The 21,056-nt window shown below is 49.3% G+C and overlaps 1 protein-coding gene across 7 annotated transcripts in view; it reads right to left on the bottom strand.

The window, feature by feature from the left end:
* Positions 1 to 21,056, bottom strand: part of RIMBP2 (RIMS binding protein 2) — a 1,349,166-nt gene that overhangs the window by 246,598 nt on the left and 1,081,512 nt on the right. For all 7 annotated transcript variants that reach the window (XM_086942673.1, XM_086942667.1, XM_086942669.1 and 4 more), the window contains one exon: positions 1,795 to 1,912. In XM_086942673.1, the coding sequence (XP_086798799.1) occupies positions 1,795 to 1,912 (118 nt within the window). The remainder of the gene's footprint in view (positions 1 to 1,794; positions 1,913 to 21,056) is intronic.

Here is a 21,056-nt window from a genome sequence, read left to right as displayed (position 1 = left end):
ACTCCGCTCCTCTGTCCAGGATCATGATTAACACCCTACCTGAAACTAGGTCTTGAGGTTGTGCACACTGAAGTGGTGCGCACTCCGCTATTCTGCTGATGATCACAGTTAACACCCTCCCTTGAACTAGGTCTTGAAATGGTGCACACTCTTCTCTTCTGCTGGGGATCACGGTTAACACCCTACCTTAAACTAGGTCTTGAGATAGTTCACACTGAAGTGGTACGCACTCCGCTCTTCTGCTGAGGATCATAGTTAACACCTTCCCTTAAACTAGTTTTTGAAGTAGTGCGCACTACGCTCTTCTGCTGGGAATCATGGTTAATACGCTCCCTTATACTAGGCACACTGAAGTGGTGAGCACTCCGCTCTTCTGCTGAGGATCATAGTTAACACCCTCCCTTAAACTAGGTCTTGAGGTTGTGCACACTGAAGTGGTGCGCACTCCGCTCTTCTAATGAGGATCATAGTTAGCACCCTCCATTAGACTAGGTCGTGAGGTTGTGCACACTTCGCTTCCCAACAGCCCCCACAACGCTAGGATGCCTGGCCTCACCTTGGGGGTGCCCAGGAGTGGGCACTTCACAGGGAAAGGCCAGGAAGGATTCCATAGCGGTATTCGTACAAGCGCCAAGATGCCTCCGGGTAGTCGTGCGCTATACAAATACGTAATTATTATTTTTTATTTATTTATCCTCTGTCCAGGATCATGGTTAATACGCTGCCTTATACTAGACGTTGAGGTGGTGCACACTGAAGTAGTGCGCACTCCACTCTTCTGCTGAGGATCATAGTTAACACGCTCCCTAAAACTAGGTCTTGAGGTTGTGCAAACTCCGCTCCTCTGTGCAGGATCATGGTTAATACACTCCCTTATACTAGACCTTCAGGTGGTGCGCCCTGAAGTGGTGTACATTCCGCTCCTCTGTCCAGAATCATGGCTAATACCCTGCCTTATACTAGTTCCTGAGGGGCTGTGCATTGAGGTGGTGTACAGCCCCCACTCCTGTGCCCAGGGATGTGGTTAATATCCTCCCTTATCCTACCTCTTGAGGTGGTGTAGACTCTGCTCATGTGCCCAGGGTCATGGGTAATTCCTACCTCCTTATACTATGTGCCAAGGAGGTGCAACGTCCACTCCTGGGTCCAGTGCCATACTTGGCACTCTCTCTTTATATTTGGCCTCAAGTGGGAGGCACTCCCCTCATGTGCCCTCTTGCGATTCTGATCCTTTTGTTCTGATCTCTTTTCAGCAACATTCTCTCCAATACCACAGCCCTTGTAGACTATTCTGAGTTTCTGCTCACTAAACAGAGCCCATGGTGTTATATGTTAGCCCCTGAGGACTTAGACACCGACACTTTGGAGCCAAGCTTGTGTATCCTGGGGCTCTGTTTGTATAGCACACAGAAGCGCCCATTGCATCAGCTCGCGAAGGACTAGAAATATGGCTGCAGCGTTCCAAAGGGTGCATTTATAAAATGGAATGAGCACAGAACAATGGATGGTGCAGACGATGAAGGGGAAGGAGGAGGAGACATGGATGTCTGACACGTGTTTCACTAACACTGGCATGTTACTTGTCACGTTTGCTCACTTCATGGATCTAATGGCAATCTTAGTTAAATTAATGATCAGGTTTGTCTGATGGTAATACTTTCCTGTCCATTTAATGAAGAAAAATGTACACTTAACCATTAATGTTCTTTTTTTATGTATAGTAATTCATATATCAGAAAAATCACCAGTGTTGTAGTATCAAAGAACAGACATTCATCAATCGGTCCAACTAACCAATGGAAGGCACGCTCATTGGCCGGGGCCTTGGTGGTAGCGCGTTGCCGTGGGACACCCGGCGGCCCGGGTGCTCTCCTCTGTCCGACCGTCCTTGGGATGATGGCGGCCCTAAAAGCTGAAAAGAGAACAACTTTGAGTCCAGCAGCTGAGGGTCTTATAAAGAAGAAAATAAATACCCATAAAAATCCAAGTTTCCCAAAGCACAAGCACTAAAGGCAACTTCACTTGGTTTTTAACTGAAAGGTTAGCTGAATCTGAGACCCAATCCATTGAGTTTAGCAAGTCCTGGGTTGGGTGCTCTTAAGAGGGGATTATTTGAGTATGACTCTCAGGTCATGGTGGGATTGTGTTACTGCCCAGGGATCAGTTTGGGAGACAAGAGGCAGTTTTGAACAATATTGGTGTAGAATTGGAACGTTAATAAGACAAGGGAACCCATAGCCCTTTTAGATTGTCAATATGACTGGGTTGCAAGAATACAGAGCGCTGTATTCCTCTAAAATAAAACGGTGATATAGCAAAGGTGGGCTGACAGACCAGCTCTCCGCCCAAGACTCTCTTACAGATATTGATCAATGGTGGAACCACAGATCAGTTCTACCCCCTAACTCTGAAGCTTTGGTAGAATGATAGACCAGCTCTGTCCCCAACACTCTGTTACAGAAATTGAGCGATGGGGGAACGACACACCAGCTCAACTCCCAGCACTCTTGCACTGAAATCGAGCAGTAGTAGAACAGACAAGTTCTGCACTCACTAAGAGGTATCACGCTTTGGTAGAAAGATAGAGTAGCCGTGCTCCTCACACACTCCCTTACAGATATTGAACATTTGTGAAACCACAGACCCCATACCTAACACTCTCTTACAGATATCGAGCTTAGGTAAAATGATAGGCTAGCTCTGTCCCCAAAACTCTCTTACAGATATCATGCGATAGAGGATTGACGCATCAGTTCTGTCCCCAATACTCTCTTACAGATATCGAGTGATGGAGGAACGACACACCAGCTCAGTCCCCAAACACACTTACAGATATCGAACGATGGCGGAACGACACACCAGCTCTTTCCCCAACACACTTACAAATATTGAGTGATGGAGGAACGACACACCAGCTCTGTCCCCAACACACTCTTACAGATATCGAACGATGGCGAACCAAACACAAAAGCTCTGTCCCCAACACACTCTTAAAGATATCGAGCAATAAAGAAACAACACACCAGCTCCGTCCCTTACACACTCTCACAGATATCGAGCGATGGAGGAATGACGCACCAGCTATGCCCCCAACACTCTCTTACAGATATCAAGCGATGGAGGAACGACGCACCAGCTCTGTCCCCAACACACTTACTGATATCGAACGATGGCGAAACGTTACACCAGCTTTTTCCCCAACACACTTACAGATATCGAGTGATGGAGGAACGACACACCAGCTCTGTCCCCAACACACTCTTACAGATATCGAACGATGGCGGAACGACACACAAGCTCTGTCCCCAACACACTCTTAAAGATATCGAGCAATGTAGGAACAACACACCAGCTCTGTCCCCAACACACTCTTACAGATATCGAACAATGGCGGAACGACACACAAGCTCTGTCCCCAACACACTCTTAAAGATATCGAGCAATGAAGGAACAACACACCAGCTCTGTCCCCAAAACACTCTAACAGATATCGAGCGATAGAGGAACGACACAGCAGCTCTGGCCCCAACACACTTACAGATATCGAACGATGGCGGAACGACACACCACCTCTTTCCCCAACACACTTACAGATATCGAGTAATGGAGGAACGACACACCAGCTCTGTCCCCAACACACTCTTACAGATATCGAACGATGGCAGAACGACACACAAGCTCTGTCCCCAACACACTCTTAAAGATATCGAGCAATGAAGGAACAACACACCAGCTCTGTCTCCAATACACTCTTACAGATATTGAGTGATGGAGGAACGACACACTTGCTCTGTCCCCAACACACTCTTACAGATATCGAGTGATGGAGGAACGACACACCAGCTCTGTCCCCAACACACTCTTACAGATATTGAGCGATGGAGGAATGACACACCAGCTCTGTCCCCAACACACTCTTACAGATATTGAGCTTAGGTAAAATGATAGGCTAGCCCTGTCCCCAAAAGACTCTTACCGATATCAAGCGATGGAGAAATGACACACCAGCTCTGTCCCCAACACACTCTTACAGATATTGAACGATGGAGGAATGACACACCAGCTCTGTCTCCAACACACTCTTACAGATATCGAGCGATGGAGGAACGACACACCAGCTCTGTCCCCAACACACTCTTATAGATATTGAGCGATGGAGGAATGACACACCAGCTCTGTTCCCAACACACTCTTACAGATATCAAACAATGCAGGGGCGTAACACAGACCCCCGCATCCCTTGCGGTGCTGGGGACCCACCAGCTGTAGGGGGCCCCCTCATCACAGTGCTCTGTTCTGAGCGCTCCTGATAAAATTCGGAGTGGGGGCCCCTCTGTGTACTTGCAGTGGGGCCCCTTAAACTTTCATTACACCACTGAAACAATGGAGAAACAACACACCAGCTCTGTCCCCAACACACTCTTACAGATATCGAACGATGGAGGAAAGACACACTAGCTCTGTCCCTAACACACTCTTACATATATTAAGCGATAGTGTTGGGGATAGAGCTCATATATTGTTCCTCTCCTACGGATATCGACATTCGTTCCTAAGATGGACAACAGAGCACAACCCCGCCAGCGATAGAGGCCAATCCACGACTGTCCTACACTTGAAAGATTTGCAAAAGAGGGAGATCAGCCTAAAGACAAGTGGGGCTACAGCAGAGTCAGTCACAGGCTCACCTCTGTAAGGTAGAGTCAGACATGTCTCAGTATCCGTAAAGCTGCTCCAGATGCCATCCTACACCCTATAAATATCCAGTCTTTATGCCCAACTCCAACTCACGGCGAGGAGCAGGCTGACATCAGCTTTTCAAGACTGCATTTTCTAATTGTAATTACCCAACACTGAGGTTTGGTGGGGAAGGTAGTCTGAGAACTACGGGGAGTGCCAAGTTAGAATAAGACCCTTTCCCACATTTTCTCCAGATTTATGGGTTCTGTACCGAACTGCAGCTCTCTACCTCTAATTTTGCTCTGGTTCTTAAAGTGAGATTTGATCGTATAGGAAGTAGTTATCTGGTCCAACCCCATCTTGGATGGTAAAGCACATCACTAACTATCACTAACAAGGAAAGTAAGTGAAGACCCCCTTTTAGGTGGTCACTAAACTGCATGGTTAGTAGTGCGTTTCTTCTCAACTAATGGTTATATTTATGAGAGGATTGCATCGTGCTTGCACCACGCAACATGGTACATGTGTGACAAAAACTTCTAAGTCAGGTTTTTTAAGCCACCAAAGCTACTTTGCTTGGCTCTCAGTGGCTTAAGAAATCTGGAGTAACGCAACACAGTGGAAATCGCTGCGTTGCGTTACTCTGTCCTGGGAAGGCATTCCATCGGCGTTGCGTGGGTGTTCCCATGCAACTCCCATGGATTTTGACACATCCCCAGATTTACAAGAACTTGTAAATGCACCAAAATCTTACATCTACCTAGGGGAGGTGTAATGAGGAGAAATCTCTATTTCTCCTGGTTTCTTCCTCATTCTGCAGCACACATAGAAAGAAGAATATGCCTCTTAGGATTGTTTTTTTGCAGGAAGGTGCCCTTTCCTGCACAAAAACATCTGAAAGAGAATATTAGTTATAGACTCCTTACCTTAGAACTAACCCCAAGGTGTCAGACTGGATCTGGGATTCTCTTAGCAATACCCCTACGTGGTGGTAGGTGGCGTGAGTTGACTCCGCTTCCGTCGTCAGTGTGGTGGTCGCCTGGATTACTTTGCGGCGTCTACTTAGACACCGCCCCAGCACGCTGACGTCAGTTCTTTCTTTTTCGGCGCCAGCCTAGCGCAGATCCGGAGAGAGCTTGTCCCTTATTCACTTTTTGACGAAACTTTTTCGACTTTTGTCGACTTCTTTTTTTGAGTGTTTGACTCCTGGTGATGAGGGATGTCACATCGATGGACCGACTTCAAGCCTTGCGACTCCTGTCACAAGTTGATGTCCTTGATGAACCCACACCTCATGTTCCTCTAGTGCCTGGAGCATGAACACGACCCGAAATCTTGCTCCGACTGTCGGGCCATGAATCCGAAGTATGTGCAGGAGCGATCCCGAAAGCTTTTGGAGGCCCGGCAGTCAGCTCCGGATCGCTCCCTGTGTCGCTTGAGGGGAAATTCTCTAGACCAGTCATGGAGCCATCACACCTCGTCCAAGTCTTGGCACTCTTCGGGTAAGTCGAAGCACAAGTAGAAGGGGAAGAAGCATTGAAGCTCTTCGCCTTCTCCCCATCGGTCGGCTGACACAACACGGGGCCCAGAGCGTCGTCACTCTAAGGCTCCGTCTGACTCAGGGACGACTGCACACTTCCCTCCCTATCCGGGTTCCAGGGAGTCCCCTGTCCAGCTACGTAAATTCAACTAAGTCCTCCACCATGTGTTTGGCCAGCTCAACTGTGCCTTCGGGCCCCACAGAGCCAGTTGGGGGCCCTGGGCCTTCGATGCCGGCGGCCCTGGTGCTGGAGGGCCCGTGGATCCAGGTCTGGATCCGGATAGATGCCGTTCCACGTCACTCTACCTTCCCCGGCGATGATCTCCTCGATGACACCGCCAGGCATTGGGGGTGAGTGTTTGATTTGCTCAAACGCTCCGGCAGTCATCCCCTTTTGTATCACTTTGTTCGCCCTAAATTGGCAGGGTATGCACAGACGTGAGTCCCTTGCTCACTTGGCCACTGGATTCAAGATAGCCTGTCTGATGAGGATTATGAATCCGAAACTGGTCCCAGGATGCTTGTTTCCGGTCCAGGGAAGACATGGCTTGGCAGTTCGGGCTGGACTGTTCCCATGAGGCACAGGGTCAGACTGATTTGCATATGGCCATGTCTGAACTGGGGTGGCTGAGTGAGCTAAAGAATGGTGATGGATTAAACCCAGATCAGTTGACTGGGGGTGAGTGTGTGATTTGCTCAAACGCTCCGTCCATCATCCCCTTTTGTATCACCCCCAGGCATTGGCCATGCCCCCAGCTGACGCCTTCTCCATCCTCCTCCCCGAGATGGACCCGGAGTCGGACCGACGTTGAGTCTGACACCGGAGAGTACTTTTGTTCCTCTGTTCATCCTAGGTGTTCCCTATTGCCCTGAGGGTGGTGATGAGGACTAGGAGGGGTTGCTGGACCCTTTGACAGACAAACTGAGAGAACCAGACTGGAGAGAAGAATTGGGTGACGCCAGTGGTCTGGATACCTTCCCAGACCTTGGCATGCTTTCACCCCTTACCGTTGCTACGGAGGAGGGAGCGTCCTGTGCAATGGTGGTGTGTACGGCAGCCGAGGCCTTAACCCGATCTCCCTACAGTGGCAGTCAGAACTAACCTCCGGACAGAGGTGCTTCAATGGGCTGCAACGTCTTTTGAACCCCTCTTGCACTTCAATGAAGCCCTTACGAATATCCATCTGGGCATTTGGTCCAAGCCCAGCACAGGGGCTTTGGTGGAACGGTCCATTGCCCGCTGCAACCGCCCGACTCTGGGCGATCCCATTTTCCTCACCCAACACCCTTAGCCCGAGAGCTCTGTGGTCCAAGCTTCTTCTTCCAAGAGCACATTCCCTTCCGCACCCCCCGACAGGAATCCAAGAAGCTGGATCACCTTGGGAAGTGTATGTTCTCTTCCTCCAGTTTAGCGCTGTGGTCCATGAATACTGCATGCCTCTTGGGCCGCTATCCCCGTACAGTCTGGAATACGGTTGCACAAGTGCTGACTCAGTGCCTGGAGGAGGATCGGGCCATCCTCTCCCAAGCTGTAGCAGATGGGAGAAATGCAGCAAAATTCACAATTCGCTGTGGATTGGATACCACCGACTCACTGGGCATAACGATTGCCACTTCGGTAGCCCTTGGATGCTTACCCTGTTTGAGGACGTCTGGTTTTTTGGGGGATGTTCAGTCAACTGTGCTGAACATGACATTCGATGGCCGGCACCTTTTTGGTGACAAGGCAGATTCAGTGCTGGAATGCTTTAAGGACTCTCGGGCTATGGCCAGATCTTTAGGCCTCGCTGCGTCCTCCCATTCATCACAGTCTGCCTTTCGCCCCTTTTGTGGCTATGGAAGGGGCACCCCACCATGTCCGACCCAGTACAGCCACCATGCCACTCAAGCTGCCCTGCCTCTGTGTGGCCGCGGATGTGGGACCCAGCGACGCAGGTCTGGGAACCAGCTGTCCGGCCAGTCCACCCTTTCCCCCCGCAGCAGCCTCCAAACCCTTCTAGTCCGACCTTTCAGGCCCATCAGCAGCCAGTGGGTGGCAGGATTGACCTTCACCTCCCCCACTGGCAGTCCATCAGGTCAGACAGGTGGGTTTTGCAGATAGTCCGAAGGGGCTACTCCCTCGCCATCGAGACTACCCCCCATGCCACCATCCTCCGATTACATGTCAGAGGATCATTTGGCACTTCTCCGCCAGGAAGTCTTAGCTCTCTTGGCAAGGGAGCTATTGAGAGCGTTCCTGCACCAGAAGTAGGTTGTGGTTGCTATTCCCGCTACTTTCTAGTGCCCAAGAAGGTCAAAAGGCCTCTGTCCTATCCTGGACCCTTAGGGCCCTCAACCGCTTCCTCCGGAAGGAGAAGTTCAAAATGCTAACCTTGGCTCAGGAACTATCTGCCCTCGACACTGGAGACTGGATGGTGGCATTGGACTTGCAGGACGCTTATTTCCACATCCCCGTCCTGCCAGCCCATAGACGTTATCTACGGTTCACGGTAGGCCACGAGCATTTTCAGTTCCCCGAGCTCCCCTTCAGCCTTACTAGTGCCCCTCGGGTGTTCACGAAAGTGATGGCTGTGGTCGCAGATCATCTGCACAGATCAGGAGTCCCAGTCTTCCCCTATCTCGACAACTGGCTGTTGAAGGCAGGCTCGCCTCGGGCTGTCTGCTCCCACCTCCAGGCTACAGTCGACCTCCTGCATTCGCTGGGGTTCACCATCAATGTGCCCAAGTCACACCTGACTTTCTCTCAGTCGCTCCCTTTCATCAGAGCTGTTCAGGACACAGTGTAGTTTTGGGCCTATCCTCCCGAGCAGCGAGTCAAGGATATTCGTACTATGATACTGAGGTTACAGCCTCTATCCCGGATTACGGTGAGAATGACCCTGAGGCTGCTGGGACTCATGACCTCCTGCATCCTGCTGATGGGTCATGCCAGATATCATATGCAGGGTCTGCAGTGGGACCTGAAGTTCAAGTGGACGCAGCATCAGGGAGACCTTTCCGACTACAACCAGATCTCAGAGGGAACTGTGCAACAACTGCAGTGGTGGTTAACGAACCAGGATTGGGTCAGAGGCAGCTCCCTCTCCCTTAATCAACCAAACCTCACAGTGGTGACCGATGCCTCTCTCCTGGGATGGGGCAGCCATTTGGGAGAGGCAGAGATCAGAGGAGTCTGGTCTCCAGCAGAGTCTGGGCTCCATATCTACCTGCTGGAGCTATGACAAACACAAGCGATTTGCTTGGCACCGAAGGTATTCCTTACCTGCCTCAAGGGGAAGGCAGTGCAGGTGTTCACAGGCAACACCACCTCGATGTGGTAATGCAACCAGGGTGGGGTCGGGTCATAGACCCTTTGACAAGAGACTCTTCGCCTTTGGACAAGGCTGGAACATCAGGGCATGACCCTGGTGGTTCAACACCTGGCAGGTTCTCTGAACGCCAGAATGGACAAACTCAGCCATCGATCCCGGGTGGATCCCAGATGGCGTCTTCACTCAGAGGTGGTGCAAGGTCTCTTTCAGCAGTGGGAAGAGTCTTGGTTATATCTGTTCGCCACCAAAGAGAATGCAAAATGCCAGCAGTTCTGCATGTTGGTGTTTCCGAGATGGCACTCGCTCGCCTAAGCTTTTCGTCATGAGTGGAGTTGCGGCATCCAGTATGCCTTACCGCCTGTACCACCTCTGGCCCGAGTGCTGAAGAAATCAAGGGCAACCAGGCCCAAGTCATTCTTATGACACCGGACTGGGCATGAAGAGTCTGGTACCCCGAGCTCTTGAGCATGGCTATAGATTCTCCGATCTGACAGCCCCTTCGGGAGGATCTTCTGTTGCAGCAGTGGGGACCGGTCCTCTAACCAACCTTTCCAGCCTCCACCCCCTTGCGTGGAGATTGAGCGGCGAACGTTGACAGCTTCTGACCTTCTTCCCAAAGTCTGTAGTGTCATCTTGGCAGCCAGGCGCCCCTCCACTAAGACGGTATACGCCTGTTGATGGAACAAGTTTGTGGCATGGTACACAGCAAAGGCTGGGGATCCCCTTTCTGTCCCTCTTTCTGAGGTTATTTTGTTCCTTTTTTCTTTGGCCCAGCAGGGCTCTGCTCTGGACACTCTTAAGGACTACTTGGCAGCCATTGCTGCTTTTCTTTGGCTCCCAGATCAGCCCTCTTTGTTCAAGTCCCCTATTGTAAGTAGGTTCTTTAAAGGCATTATTCATCTCTTTCCTCCATCTCCTCTCATAATGCCTCACTGGGACTTGAACCTCCCCTTTTCCTATCTTATGTGTGCTCCCTTTGAGAATCTTCACAACTGTCCTCTTATGCTTGTCACCCTGAAGGCTGCCTTTCTGGTCGCCATCACCTCTGCTCTTAGAGTGAGTGAACTTCAGGCTCTTTCTTCTAAGCCCCCTTTCTTCTCAGTACATCCGGACAAAGTGGTGCTTCGAAAGAGGCCCTTGTTCCTACCTAAATTTTTCACTACTTTTCACATCGGACAGACTATCACTCTGCCCACCTTTTTCCCCCCTCCGCACCCTTCCAAGGAGGAGGAGAGACTCCACCATCTGGACGTGAAACGTGTGCTGTCTTTCTACCTGCTTAATTCAGACACTCTGTTCATCACCACCCCCTTTTCTGAATCGTTTTTGGCCACTATAGGTGTGGCAGGGTATACTCAGACATGAGTCCCTTTCTCACTGCACCATCAGGATTCAAGCAAGCCGGGCCGAAGACGGCTGAAATGCCAGAAACCGGTCCCCGGTAGCTTGTCTCCTTTCTGGTGAAGAATTGGCTTGGTAGTTTAGTCTGCTCTGTTCCCATGATGCACTGGGCCAGGGACAGACTGTTTGCATATAGCCAGGTTCTGAGCTGGGATGGTGCAGTGAGATAAATAACGGTGATGGATCAAGCCCTGATCTTTGGACTGGGTAAGAGTGGTCTGCTTAATTCAGACACTCTGTTCATCACCACCCCCTTTTCTGAATCGTTTTTGGCCACTATAGGTGTGGCAGGGTATACTCAAACATGAGTCCCTTTCTCACTGCACCATCAGGATTCAAGCAAGCCGGGCCGAAGACGGCTGAAATGCCAGAAACCGGTCCCCGGTAGCTTGTCTCCTTTCTGGTGAAGAATTGGCTTGGTAGTTTAGTCTGCCCTGTTCCCATGATGCACTGGGCCAAGGACAGACTGATTTGCATATAGCCAGGTTCTGAGCTGGGATGGTGCAGTGAGATAAATAACGGTGATGGATCAAGCCCTGATCTTTGGACTGGGTAAGAGTGGTCTGCTTAATTCAGACACTCTGTTCATCACCACCCCCTTTTCTGAATCGTTTTTGGCCACTATAGGTGTGGCAGGGTATACTCAGACATGAGTCCCTTTCTCACTGCACCATCAGGATTCAAGCAAGCCGGGCCGAAGACGGCTGAAATGCCAGAAACCGGTCCCCGGTAACTTGTCTCCTTTCTGGTGAAGAATTGGCTTGGTAGTTTAGTCTGCCCTGTTCCCATGATGCACTGGGCCAGGGACAGACTGATTTGCATATAGCCAGGTTCTGAGCTGGGATGATGCAGTGAGATAAATAACGGTGATGGATCAAGCCCTGATCTTTGGACTGGGTAAGAGTGGTCTGCTTAATTCAGACACTCTGTTCATCACCACCCCCTTTTCTGAATCGTTTTTGGCCACTATAGGTGTGGCAGGGTATACTCAGACATGAGTCCCTTTCTCACTGCACCATCAGGATTCAAGCAAGCCGGGCCGAAGACGGCTGAAATGCCAGAAACCGGTCCCCGGTAGCTTGTCTCCTTTCTGGTGAAGAATTGGCTTGGTAGTTTAGTCTGCCCTGTTCCCATGATGCACTGGGCCAGGGACAGACTGATTTGCATATAGCCAGGTTCTGAGCTGGGATGGTGCAGTGAGATAAATAACGGTGATGGATCAAGCCCTGATCTTTGGACTGGGTAAGAGTGGTCTGCTTAATTCAGACACTCTGTTCATCACCACCCCCTTTTCTGAATCGTCTTTCTACCTTGATCGCGTGAAGGGTTTCTGGGTGGACGATCAACTTTTCGTTGGCGATGTGTGTGCCAAGAAAGGTCCGGCTGTGCAAAATCGTCCCTTCTCTCGATGGGCCGTCCTTTGTATCAAGATTTTCAACGCTTTAGCTAAAAAGGAACCTCTGGTGGGGTTGCAAGCTCATTCCACTAGAGCTATGACAGCAACTACTGCTTTGTCACGTGGAGGCCCACTCATTCACATCTGCCAGGCGGCCACGTGGGCTTCTATGTACACGTTCACCAGACACTCCTGTCTGGATAGTCAAGCCCGGAGGGACAGCTACTTTGCCCTTTCTGTCCTCCGGGACTTTCTGGTTTGAACTTAGTTTGCCGTCCCTCCGCCGGAGATGGTATTGCTGGGGTATTTATTGTAGGGTAAGGAATCTATAACTAATAGTCTCCTTCAGTTGAACAAGTTACTTACCTTCGGTAACGATGTATCTGTAAGAGACATATATTAGTTACAGATTCCTTACCGCCCTACCCATCCCGCTCTGCGAACTAACTCCTAGGGATAGGGTTTCCCTTGCAGGGCCCTAATATTGTGCATCAGTGGTCAGTGTCTTTCATGGCTCTGTGCTTCTGGCATGGAAAGTTGTGTCAGAACTGACGTCAGTGCGACGTCTAAGTACACACTGTGATGTCATCCCCATGACCACAATGCTGACGACAGACGGGGAGTCGACCAATGCCTCCTATCAACGCGCAGGGGTACTGCTAAGAGAAAAATTCTCTGGATCCAGTCTGACACCTGTGGGTAATTCTCAGGTAAGGAATCTATAACTAATATATGTCCATTACTTATGCATCATTACCGAAGGTAAGTAACTTGTTCAATCCTGCATGCAACACAGGCACCCTTGCACCATGATGCAAGGGTGCCTGCATTGACAGCAGGCTACCAAAAGCGCGCCAGTGCAGGGGATAGGACAGGAATGCGCCAAAGTACGGGGCATTGGTGCCCTGTCCCTGTGATGCAGCGTAGCACGGTGCAATGCTGCACTGCGTCAAAATCTCATGAATGAGCCCCTTCATCTCTCTTTCCAACGCATCCTTATTCCGCATGTTCAATTTGGATTAATCTGACCCTTTAAGTACATTATAAATAAATTACCTCCATATCAAAATCCAAGATTTTTCTTTTTCATCGCCTAAATGAAGCATTTCAATGATCTCTGCTTCTGGTTCCCGGGTACGAGAAGGAACCTGGTGAGGTTCGTTCTTGGCTGAGAATTCCTTGGGGTGCAGCCTCAGTATCGGCGAGACGCCGCCTTCATGGCTACAGCTGGATCGCAACTGCGGACAGCAGTGTGAATCCTGGCATTGGCCGGGTGAGTGGTGTTAAGCCGAAAGACACCACCTCAAACCTCGGTGTCTTCTGGGAAAAGGGGTCACCAGAATACACCAAACTCACGCCCAGATTTACTAAGCCCTTGGTTGGCACGGCGTCACGCAAGGGGGCGCAAGGCAAAGCAAGGGCTTAAGTGATATTTACTAGGCCAAGCATAGCCACCTTGCATGGCTGTGATGGAGCGGCGGATCCTGTTCTGGGATCCAGTCGCTGCCTGTGCTGATGAAGCAGCAGATCCAGTTCTGGGATCCAGCCACTGCCTGTGGTGATGGAGCAGTGGATCCTGTTCTGGGATCCAGTCACTGCCTGTGGTGATGGAGCAGTGGATCCTGTTCCGGGATCCAGTCACTGCCTGTGGCAATGGAGCAATGGATCCTGTTCCGGGATCCAGTCACTGCCTGTGCTGATGAAGCAGCAGATCCTGTTCTGGGATCCAGTCACTGCCTGTGCTGATGAAGCAGCAGATCCTGTTCTGGGATCCAGTCGCTGCCTGCGCTGATGAAGCAGCAGATCCTGTTCTGGGATCCAATTACTGCCTGTGCTGATGGAGTGGTGGATCCTGTTCTGGGATCCAGTCACTGCCTGTGGTGATGGAGCAGCAGATCCAGTTCTGGGATCCAGTCACTGCCTGTGGTGATGGAGCAGTAGATCCAGTTCTGGGATCCAGTCGCTGCCTGTGGTGATGGAGCTGCAGATCCTGTTCTGGGATCCAGTCGCTGCCTGTGGTGATGGAGCTGTGGATCCTGTTCTGGGATCCAGTCGCTGCCTGTGGTGATGGAGCTGCGGATCCTGTTCTGGGATCCAGTCGCTGCCTGTGGTGATGGTGCAGCAGATACTGTTCTGGGATCCAGTCGCTGCCTGTGGTGATGGAGCAGCAGATCCAGTTCTGTGATCCAGTCACTGCCTGTGGTGATGGAGTGGTGGATCCTGTTCTGGGATCCAGTCGCTGCCTGTGGTGATGGAGCTGCGGATCCTGTTCTGGGATCCAGTCGCTGCCTGTGGTGATGGAGCTGCAGATCCTGTTCTGGGATCTAGTCGCTGCCTGTGGTGATGGAGCAGCGGATCCTGTTCTGGGATCCAGTCACTGCCTGTGGTGATGGAGCAGCAGATCCTGTTCTGGGATCCAGTCACTGCCTGTGGTGATGGAGCAGTAGATCCCGTTATGGGAGCCAGTAAAAAAAAAAATGTAAATTGATACTTGTATAGCGCACTACTCACCCGCAAGGGTCTCAAGGCGCTTGTACGAATACCGCTGTGGAACCCATCCTGGCTTTCCCTGTGAGGCGTCCACTCCTGGGCACCCCCAAGGTGGAGGCCAGGCAAGTGGATCCAGTTCTAGGATCTGGTCACTGCCTGTGGTGATGGAGCGACAGATCCTGTTGTGGGATCCAGTCACCAGTCTGTGAAATGATCTTTCGCCTACTCTTAAAGGCACATTCCCTCCCCGGGCCGTCCAGCACCTTCATCTAGTGCCTAGAGGTGAGTGTGTGAGCAGCACTGGGCAGTATGTCAGGTCAGGGTGTGAGCGCGCACTTCATCGGAATCCAGCCAGATGGCGGCATCCTCGGGGACTTGGCCACCCAGAGTACATATAAGGATGTGGCGCAGCGGCTCGTGGGGGAGGGGCCGCGTTCATTGGAAGACAGAGATTGGTCGACTCTGGTAAGTTTGACACATGCTGATGGAAAGTTGTGTTAAAGGGATGCATAAGGAAGGCTGCCCGAGGCCCTGCCTGTCTGTCTCCCGCGCGCGCTCTCTCTCCCAGAGCTGGAAAACCATCTTCTCCATTCTAAGGCATGGGGGTGAGGGGCCCCGAGAGGTGCCACGGCTGGCAGGCACTTCAACGTATCCATTCTAAGGCATGGGGTGAGGGGCTTCGAGAGGTAGCACGGCTGGCAGGCACTTCAACTTATCCATTCTAAGGCATGGGGGTGAGGGGCCCCGAGAGGTGCCACGGCTGGCAGGCACTTCAACTTATCCATTCTAAGGCATGGGGGTGAGGGGCCCGAGAGGTGCCACGGCTGGCAGGCACTTCAACTTATCCATTCTAAGGCATGGGGGTGAGGGGCCCCGAGAGGTGCCACGGCTGGCAGGCACTTCAACTTATCCATTTTAAGGCATGGGGGTGAGGGGCCCGAGAGGTGCCACGGCTGGCAGGCACTTCAACTTATCCATTCTAAGGCATGGGGGTGAGGGGCCCGAGAGGTGCCACGGCTGGCAGGCACTTCAACTTATCCATTCTAAGGCATGGGGGTGAGGGGCCCCGAGAGGTGCCACGGCTGGCAGGCACTTCAACTTATCCATTCTAAGGCATGGGGGTGAGGGGCCCGAGAGATGCCACGGCTGGCAGGCACTTCAACTTATCCATTCTAAGGCATGGGGGTGAGGGGCCCCGAGAGGTGCCATGGCTGGCAGGCACTTCAACTTATCCATTCTAAGGCATGGGGGTGAGGGGCCCCGAGAGGTGCCACTGCTGGCAGGCACTTCAACGTATCCATTCTAAGGCATGGGGTGAGGGGCCCGAGAGGTGCCACGGCTGGCAGGCACTTCAACTTATCCATTCTAAGGCATGGGGGTGAGGGGCCCCGAGAGGTGCCACTGCTGGCAGGCACTTCAACGTATCCATTCTAAGGCATGGGGTGAGGGGCCCCGAGAGGTGCCATGGCTGGCAGGCACTTCAACTTATCCATTCTAAGGCATGGGGGTGAGGGGCTCTGAGAGGTGCCACGGCTGGCAGGCACTTCAACTTATCCATTCTAAGGCATGGGGGTGAGGGGCTCTGAGAGGTGCCACGGCTGGCAGGCACTTCAACTTATCCATTCTAAGGCATGGGGGTGAGGGGCCTCGAGAGGTGCCACGGCTGGCAGGCACTTCAACTTATCCATTCTAAGGCATGGGGGTGAGGGGCTCTGAGAGGTGCCACGGCTGGCAGGCACTTCAACTTATCCATTCTAAGGCATGGGGGTGAGGGGCCTCGAGAGGTGCCACGGCTGGCAGGCACTTCAACTTATCCATTCTAAGGCATGGGGGTGAGGGGCCTCGAGAGGTGCCACGGCTGGCAGGCACTTCAACTTATCCATTCTAAGGCATGGGGGTGAGGGGCCTCGAGAGGTGCCACGGCTGCAGGCACTTCAACTTATCCATTCTAAGGCATGGGGGTGAGGGGCTCTGAGAGATGCCACGGCTGGCAGGCACTTCAACTTATCCATTCTAAGGCATGGGGGTGAGGGGCTCTGAGAGGTGCCACGGCTGGCAGGCACTTCAACTTATCCATTCTAAGGCATGGGGGTGAGGGGCCTCGAGAGGTGCCACGGCTGGCAGGCACTTCAACTTATCCATTCTAAGGCATGGGGGTGAGGGGCCTCGAGAGATGCCACGGCTGGCAGGCACTTCAACTTATCCATTCTAAGGCATGGGGGTGAGGGGCTCTGAGAGATGCCACGGCTGGCAGGCACTTCAACTTATCCATTCTAAGGCATGGGGGTGAGGGGCCTCGAGAGGTGCCACGGCTGGCAGGCACTTCAACTTATCCATTCTAAGGCATGGGGGTGAGGGGCTCTGAGAGATGCCACGGCTGGCAGGCACTTCAACTTATCCATTCTAAGGCATGGGGGTGAGGGGCCTCGAGAGGTGCCACGGCTGGCAGGCACTTCAACTTATCCATTCTAAGGCATGGGGGTGAGGGGCTCCGAGAGGTGCCACGGCTGGCAGGCACTTCAACTTATCCATTCTAAGGCATGGGGGTGAGGGGCCCCGAGAGGTGCCACGGCTGGCAGGCACTTCAACTTATCCATTCTAAGGCATGGGGGTGAGGGGCTCTGAGAGGTGCCACGGCTGGCAGGCACTTCAACGTATCCATTCTAAGGCATGGGGGTGAGGGGCCCCGAGAGGTGCCACGGCTGGCAGTCTCTTCAACTTCCAGTTAATGAAATACAAATGTAATTAAAAGTGTCAGAGTCAGAGCGTCGGCTGAATGTCTGCGATACAACGCCAGAAGCACCACAGTCAGCTTTTAATGGAAGGCTAAAGGGAGGGGTGGGGAGGGGTGAGGGGGTGTTACGGGGGGAGGACTGGCGAACACAGTGAGGAAACTCTCTGTTGATGGACGTTCCTCTCCGGTTGAAAAACTTTCTTTCAACTCGTGCCTCTAGTGTATGTTTTTGTAAATTCAAGTCCTCTCAGATCAGAGTACAAGCAACACTCATAGCGCTTGTATAGTGCTTTTTACCCCTGTGTGGTGTGCTTATGCGAGAGACAAAACCTGTGCACACACAATAATATTAACAGTTAATAACTGTTTTGTTAATAACCCCAAATATTCAGGGCTGGAAAAAACAGAAAGGAAAGGACCCTTAACTGGCTGAGTTAGCCAGAATGTTAGTCACAGCTCTAATCCAATGGATATAGAGTGAAAGCCACCTACAAGTGCTACACATTGAAAGACAAAATATTATACATAATGTTACATATAATATTTTGGGGTGTACTCCACTCCAATGAAACACGTGTCGGCTGGCGAAATAAAAACAAGTGCAACATATTTCGACTGCCCTTCCTCATTGTCTCTAACAATACCAAAAAGTTATTAACTGTTAATAATATTGTGTGTGCACAGGTTTTGTCTCTCAAATTGTAAGTTATACATTGTCAAGGGGTTGTTAGGGTCACCCCTTACCGAGTAGCACCACATCAACTGAACAAGTTCCTTTTAATCTAACCAAATATCCAGTGGAGCGCAACTATTCCCTTAGACTTAAGTTTCATTGTGAAAAGTGGTGTGCTTATGCGTTTATCCACACAAACGAAATGCTACACTATATAGGATGTGTGGTTGGAATTGAGTTGTCGTTATGTTGATCCTATGTAGGAAGTGGTTCCATGTGTGATGGTCACCAAAGTTTAAAAGTTGATTTTTAATGCAAATGAATTGTCTTTGGAATTACTAGATGTGTAATGTGTAATGACAAAAAGTTTTTAATGTTTTTAACCTTTTGACCGCGAATACATTTATATTTTGTTGTAAAATACTTTCCTGGGGGTTTTTCAGAATTATGGTGCGTTTTGCATTGATAACCATGGGATTTGCACCTTTGTGGCACTAATTATGGATGTAGTGTGAAGTATGAACTATTAAGTGTGACTGTAGTTTGTAATATCCCAAGGGAAAGTGATTTTTGCCATTAAGACAGACTTAAGACAGACTTGAAACAGACTTAAGACAGACTTAGGACAAACTTAAGACAAACTTAAGACAAAATCCTAACTTAAGTCTGTCTTAAGTTTGTCTTAAGTCTGTCCTAAGTCTGTCTTAAGTCTGTCTTAAGTTTGTCTTAAGACAAACTTAAGACAAAATCCTAACATCTGTGAATACCAAAAGTAGTAAGTTTAGGATTTTGTCTTAAGTTAGTTGTGAATCGGGCCCTCACACACTATAAACCTGTGATTTCACTCATCATGGGACACACTGGTTTGTGGTTTTCCTTGTCACTGGAACAGACTGCACTTTCTTTACAAACAAATGTTTTGTGTGATTTACTATGTCGATGATCTTCAATATAATTTAATGACAATATATGCTGATCTGTCAAGATTGTCTGAAAAATGAAGAATACATTAAATTATACCAATGAGAACCATTGTGACTAAGGATGTGTTGTGGCCCAGGTTCCCAGAAGTTTAAGGTCCACTCTTGTTTCATAATGTTAAATCTTCTAATTGTGGCATGAATTATGACTCGTTTTACAATGATGACATCATTGTTTTTGTATCAATTTGTAATTGTTCTACCTTTAAATTACTTTACACACACACACACACACACACAGGGGACGATTCACAGAACTAACTTAATAAAAAATCCTAAACTTACTACTTTTGGTATTCAAGTTAGGAGTTTGTCTTAAGACACACTTAATTATCAAAAAGAAAAGGGAATGGCCCAACTATCCAAGGGGCAGGGTACCAACAAATAGAATGTCAAAATTCACAATTCCCTTGGGATATTACAGACTACAGTCACACTCAATAGTTCATACTTCACACTACATCCATAATTAGTGCCACAAAGGTGCAAAACCCATGGTTATCAATGCAAAACATACCATAATTCTGAAAAACCCCAGGAAAGTATTTTACAAGAAAATATAACAGACCACGAGATTGAGGTGATGATTAGAACTTAAGGACAGTTTTATAAAATAAGTTCAATTGTCTTTCAGAAGGTCGTCATCCCATAAGAATATAATCTCCATTGTGGATCACGGGCCTTTGTTGGGAACCTACATATCTTTGGTGGGTTCATGCTCAAGTATCAGATGAATGAAAGAATGGATGGATGGATGTAAATTTGGGAGTATGGAAATGAAGTCAGTGCCTCGGGCGTAATTAACACATGGTTATGAAAACAATCACTCCTAATGTGAAATGTGAATTAATAGGAAATGTATAGTGGGGACTGAAGTTGACCTTGGTAATAACAGCTATATGTCAACAGGAAGTGCAATGTGCAGATTAAATATCTCTTGCACAGTTTTACATATTGTGTTTTGTACTGTGTTACAAAGTGTTTATTGCATTGTTTAAAAAGTTAACTTGTAGATTATAGCCATGAATGAGTAATGTGGGCTCAATAATGTTGAAAAGACTTAGGGTTTGGTCGAATTGTATTTTAATGTTGATTTTAATATTTTTTTGTTTTTATTTAGATACATATGAGATTTGTGAAAGAGACAAATATCATTTACAGTCTTGATAAAGGTGGTGCATATTGAGTAATACACCGAAATGCGTCAATGCTACGAATATAGTTAAATTCAAGGAACCACTTTGTCAGCACTTGTCATACATAACTCTGAACGAGTTACAAGAGATTTCAATGAATTAACTTTCTTTGATGTATCATCATATCACGTTTTTGTCTCTTTTTTTATGTATATTGTGTAGGATTGTTAATGCAAATGAATTTTCTTTGGAATTACTAGATGTGTAATGTGTAATGACAAAAATATTTTAATGTTTTTAACCTTTTGACCGCTAATACATTTATATTTTGTTGTAAAATACTTTCCTAGGGTTTTTCAGAATTATGGTGCGTTTTGCATTGATAACCATGGGGTTTGCACCTTTGTGGCACTAATTATGGATGTAGTGTGAAGTATGAACTATTAAGTGTGCCTGTAGTTTGTAATATCCCAAGGGAAAGTGATTTTTGCCATTAAGACAAACTTAAGACAGACTTAAGACAGACTTAAGACAGACTTAAGACAGACGTAAGACAGAATTAGGACAAACTTAAGACAAACTTAAGACAAAATCCTAACTTAAGTCTGTCTTAAGTTTGTCTTAAGTCTGTCTTAAGTTTGTCTTAAGACAAACTTAAGACAAAATCCTAACATCTGTATAATACCAAAAGTAGTAAGTTTAGGATTTTGTCTTA

Source organism: Lissotriton vulgaris, chromosome 11, assembly GCF_964263255.1.
Source record: "Lissotriton vulgaris chromosome 11, aLisVul1.2, whole genome shotgun sequence".
Taxonomy (NCBI): domain Eukaryota; kingdom Metazoa; phylum Chordata; class Amphibia; order Caudata; family Salamandridae; genus Lissotriton; species Lissotriton vulgaris.
This window is presented reverse-complemented; position numbering and strand designations above follow the sequence as displayed.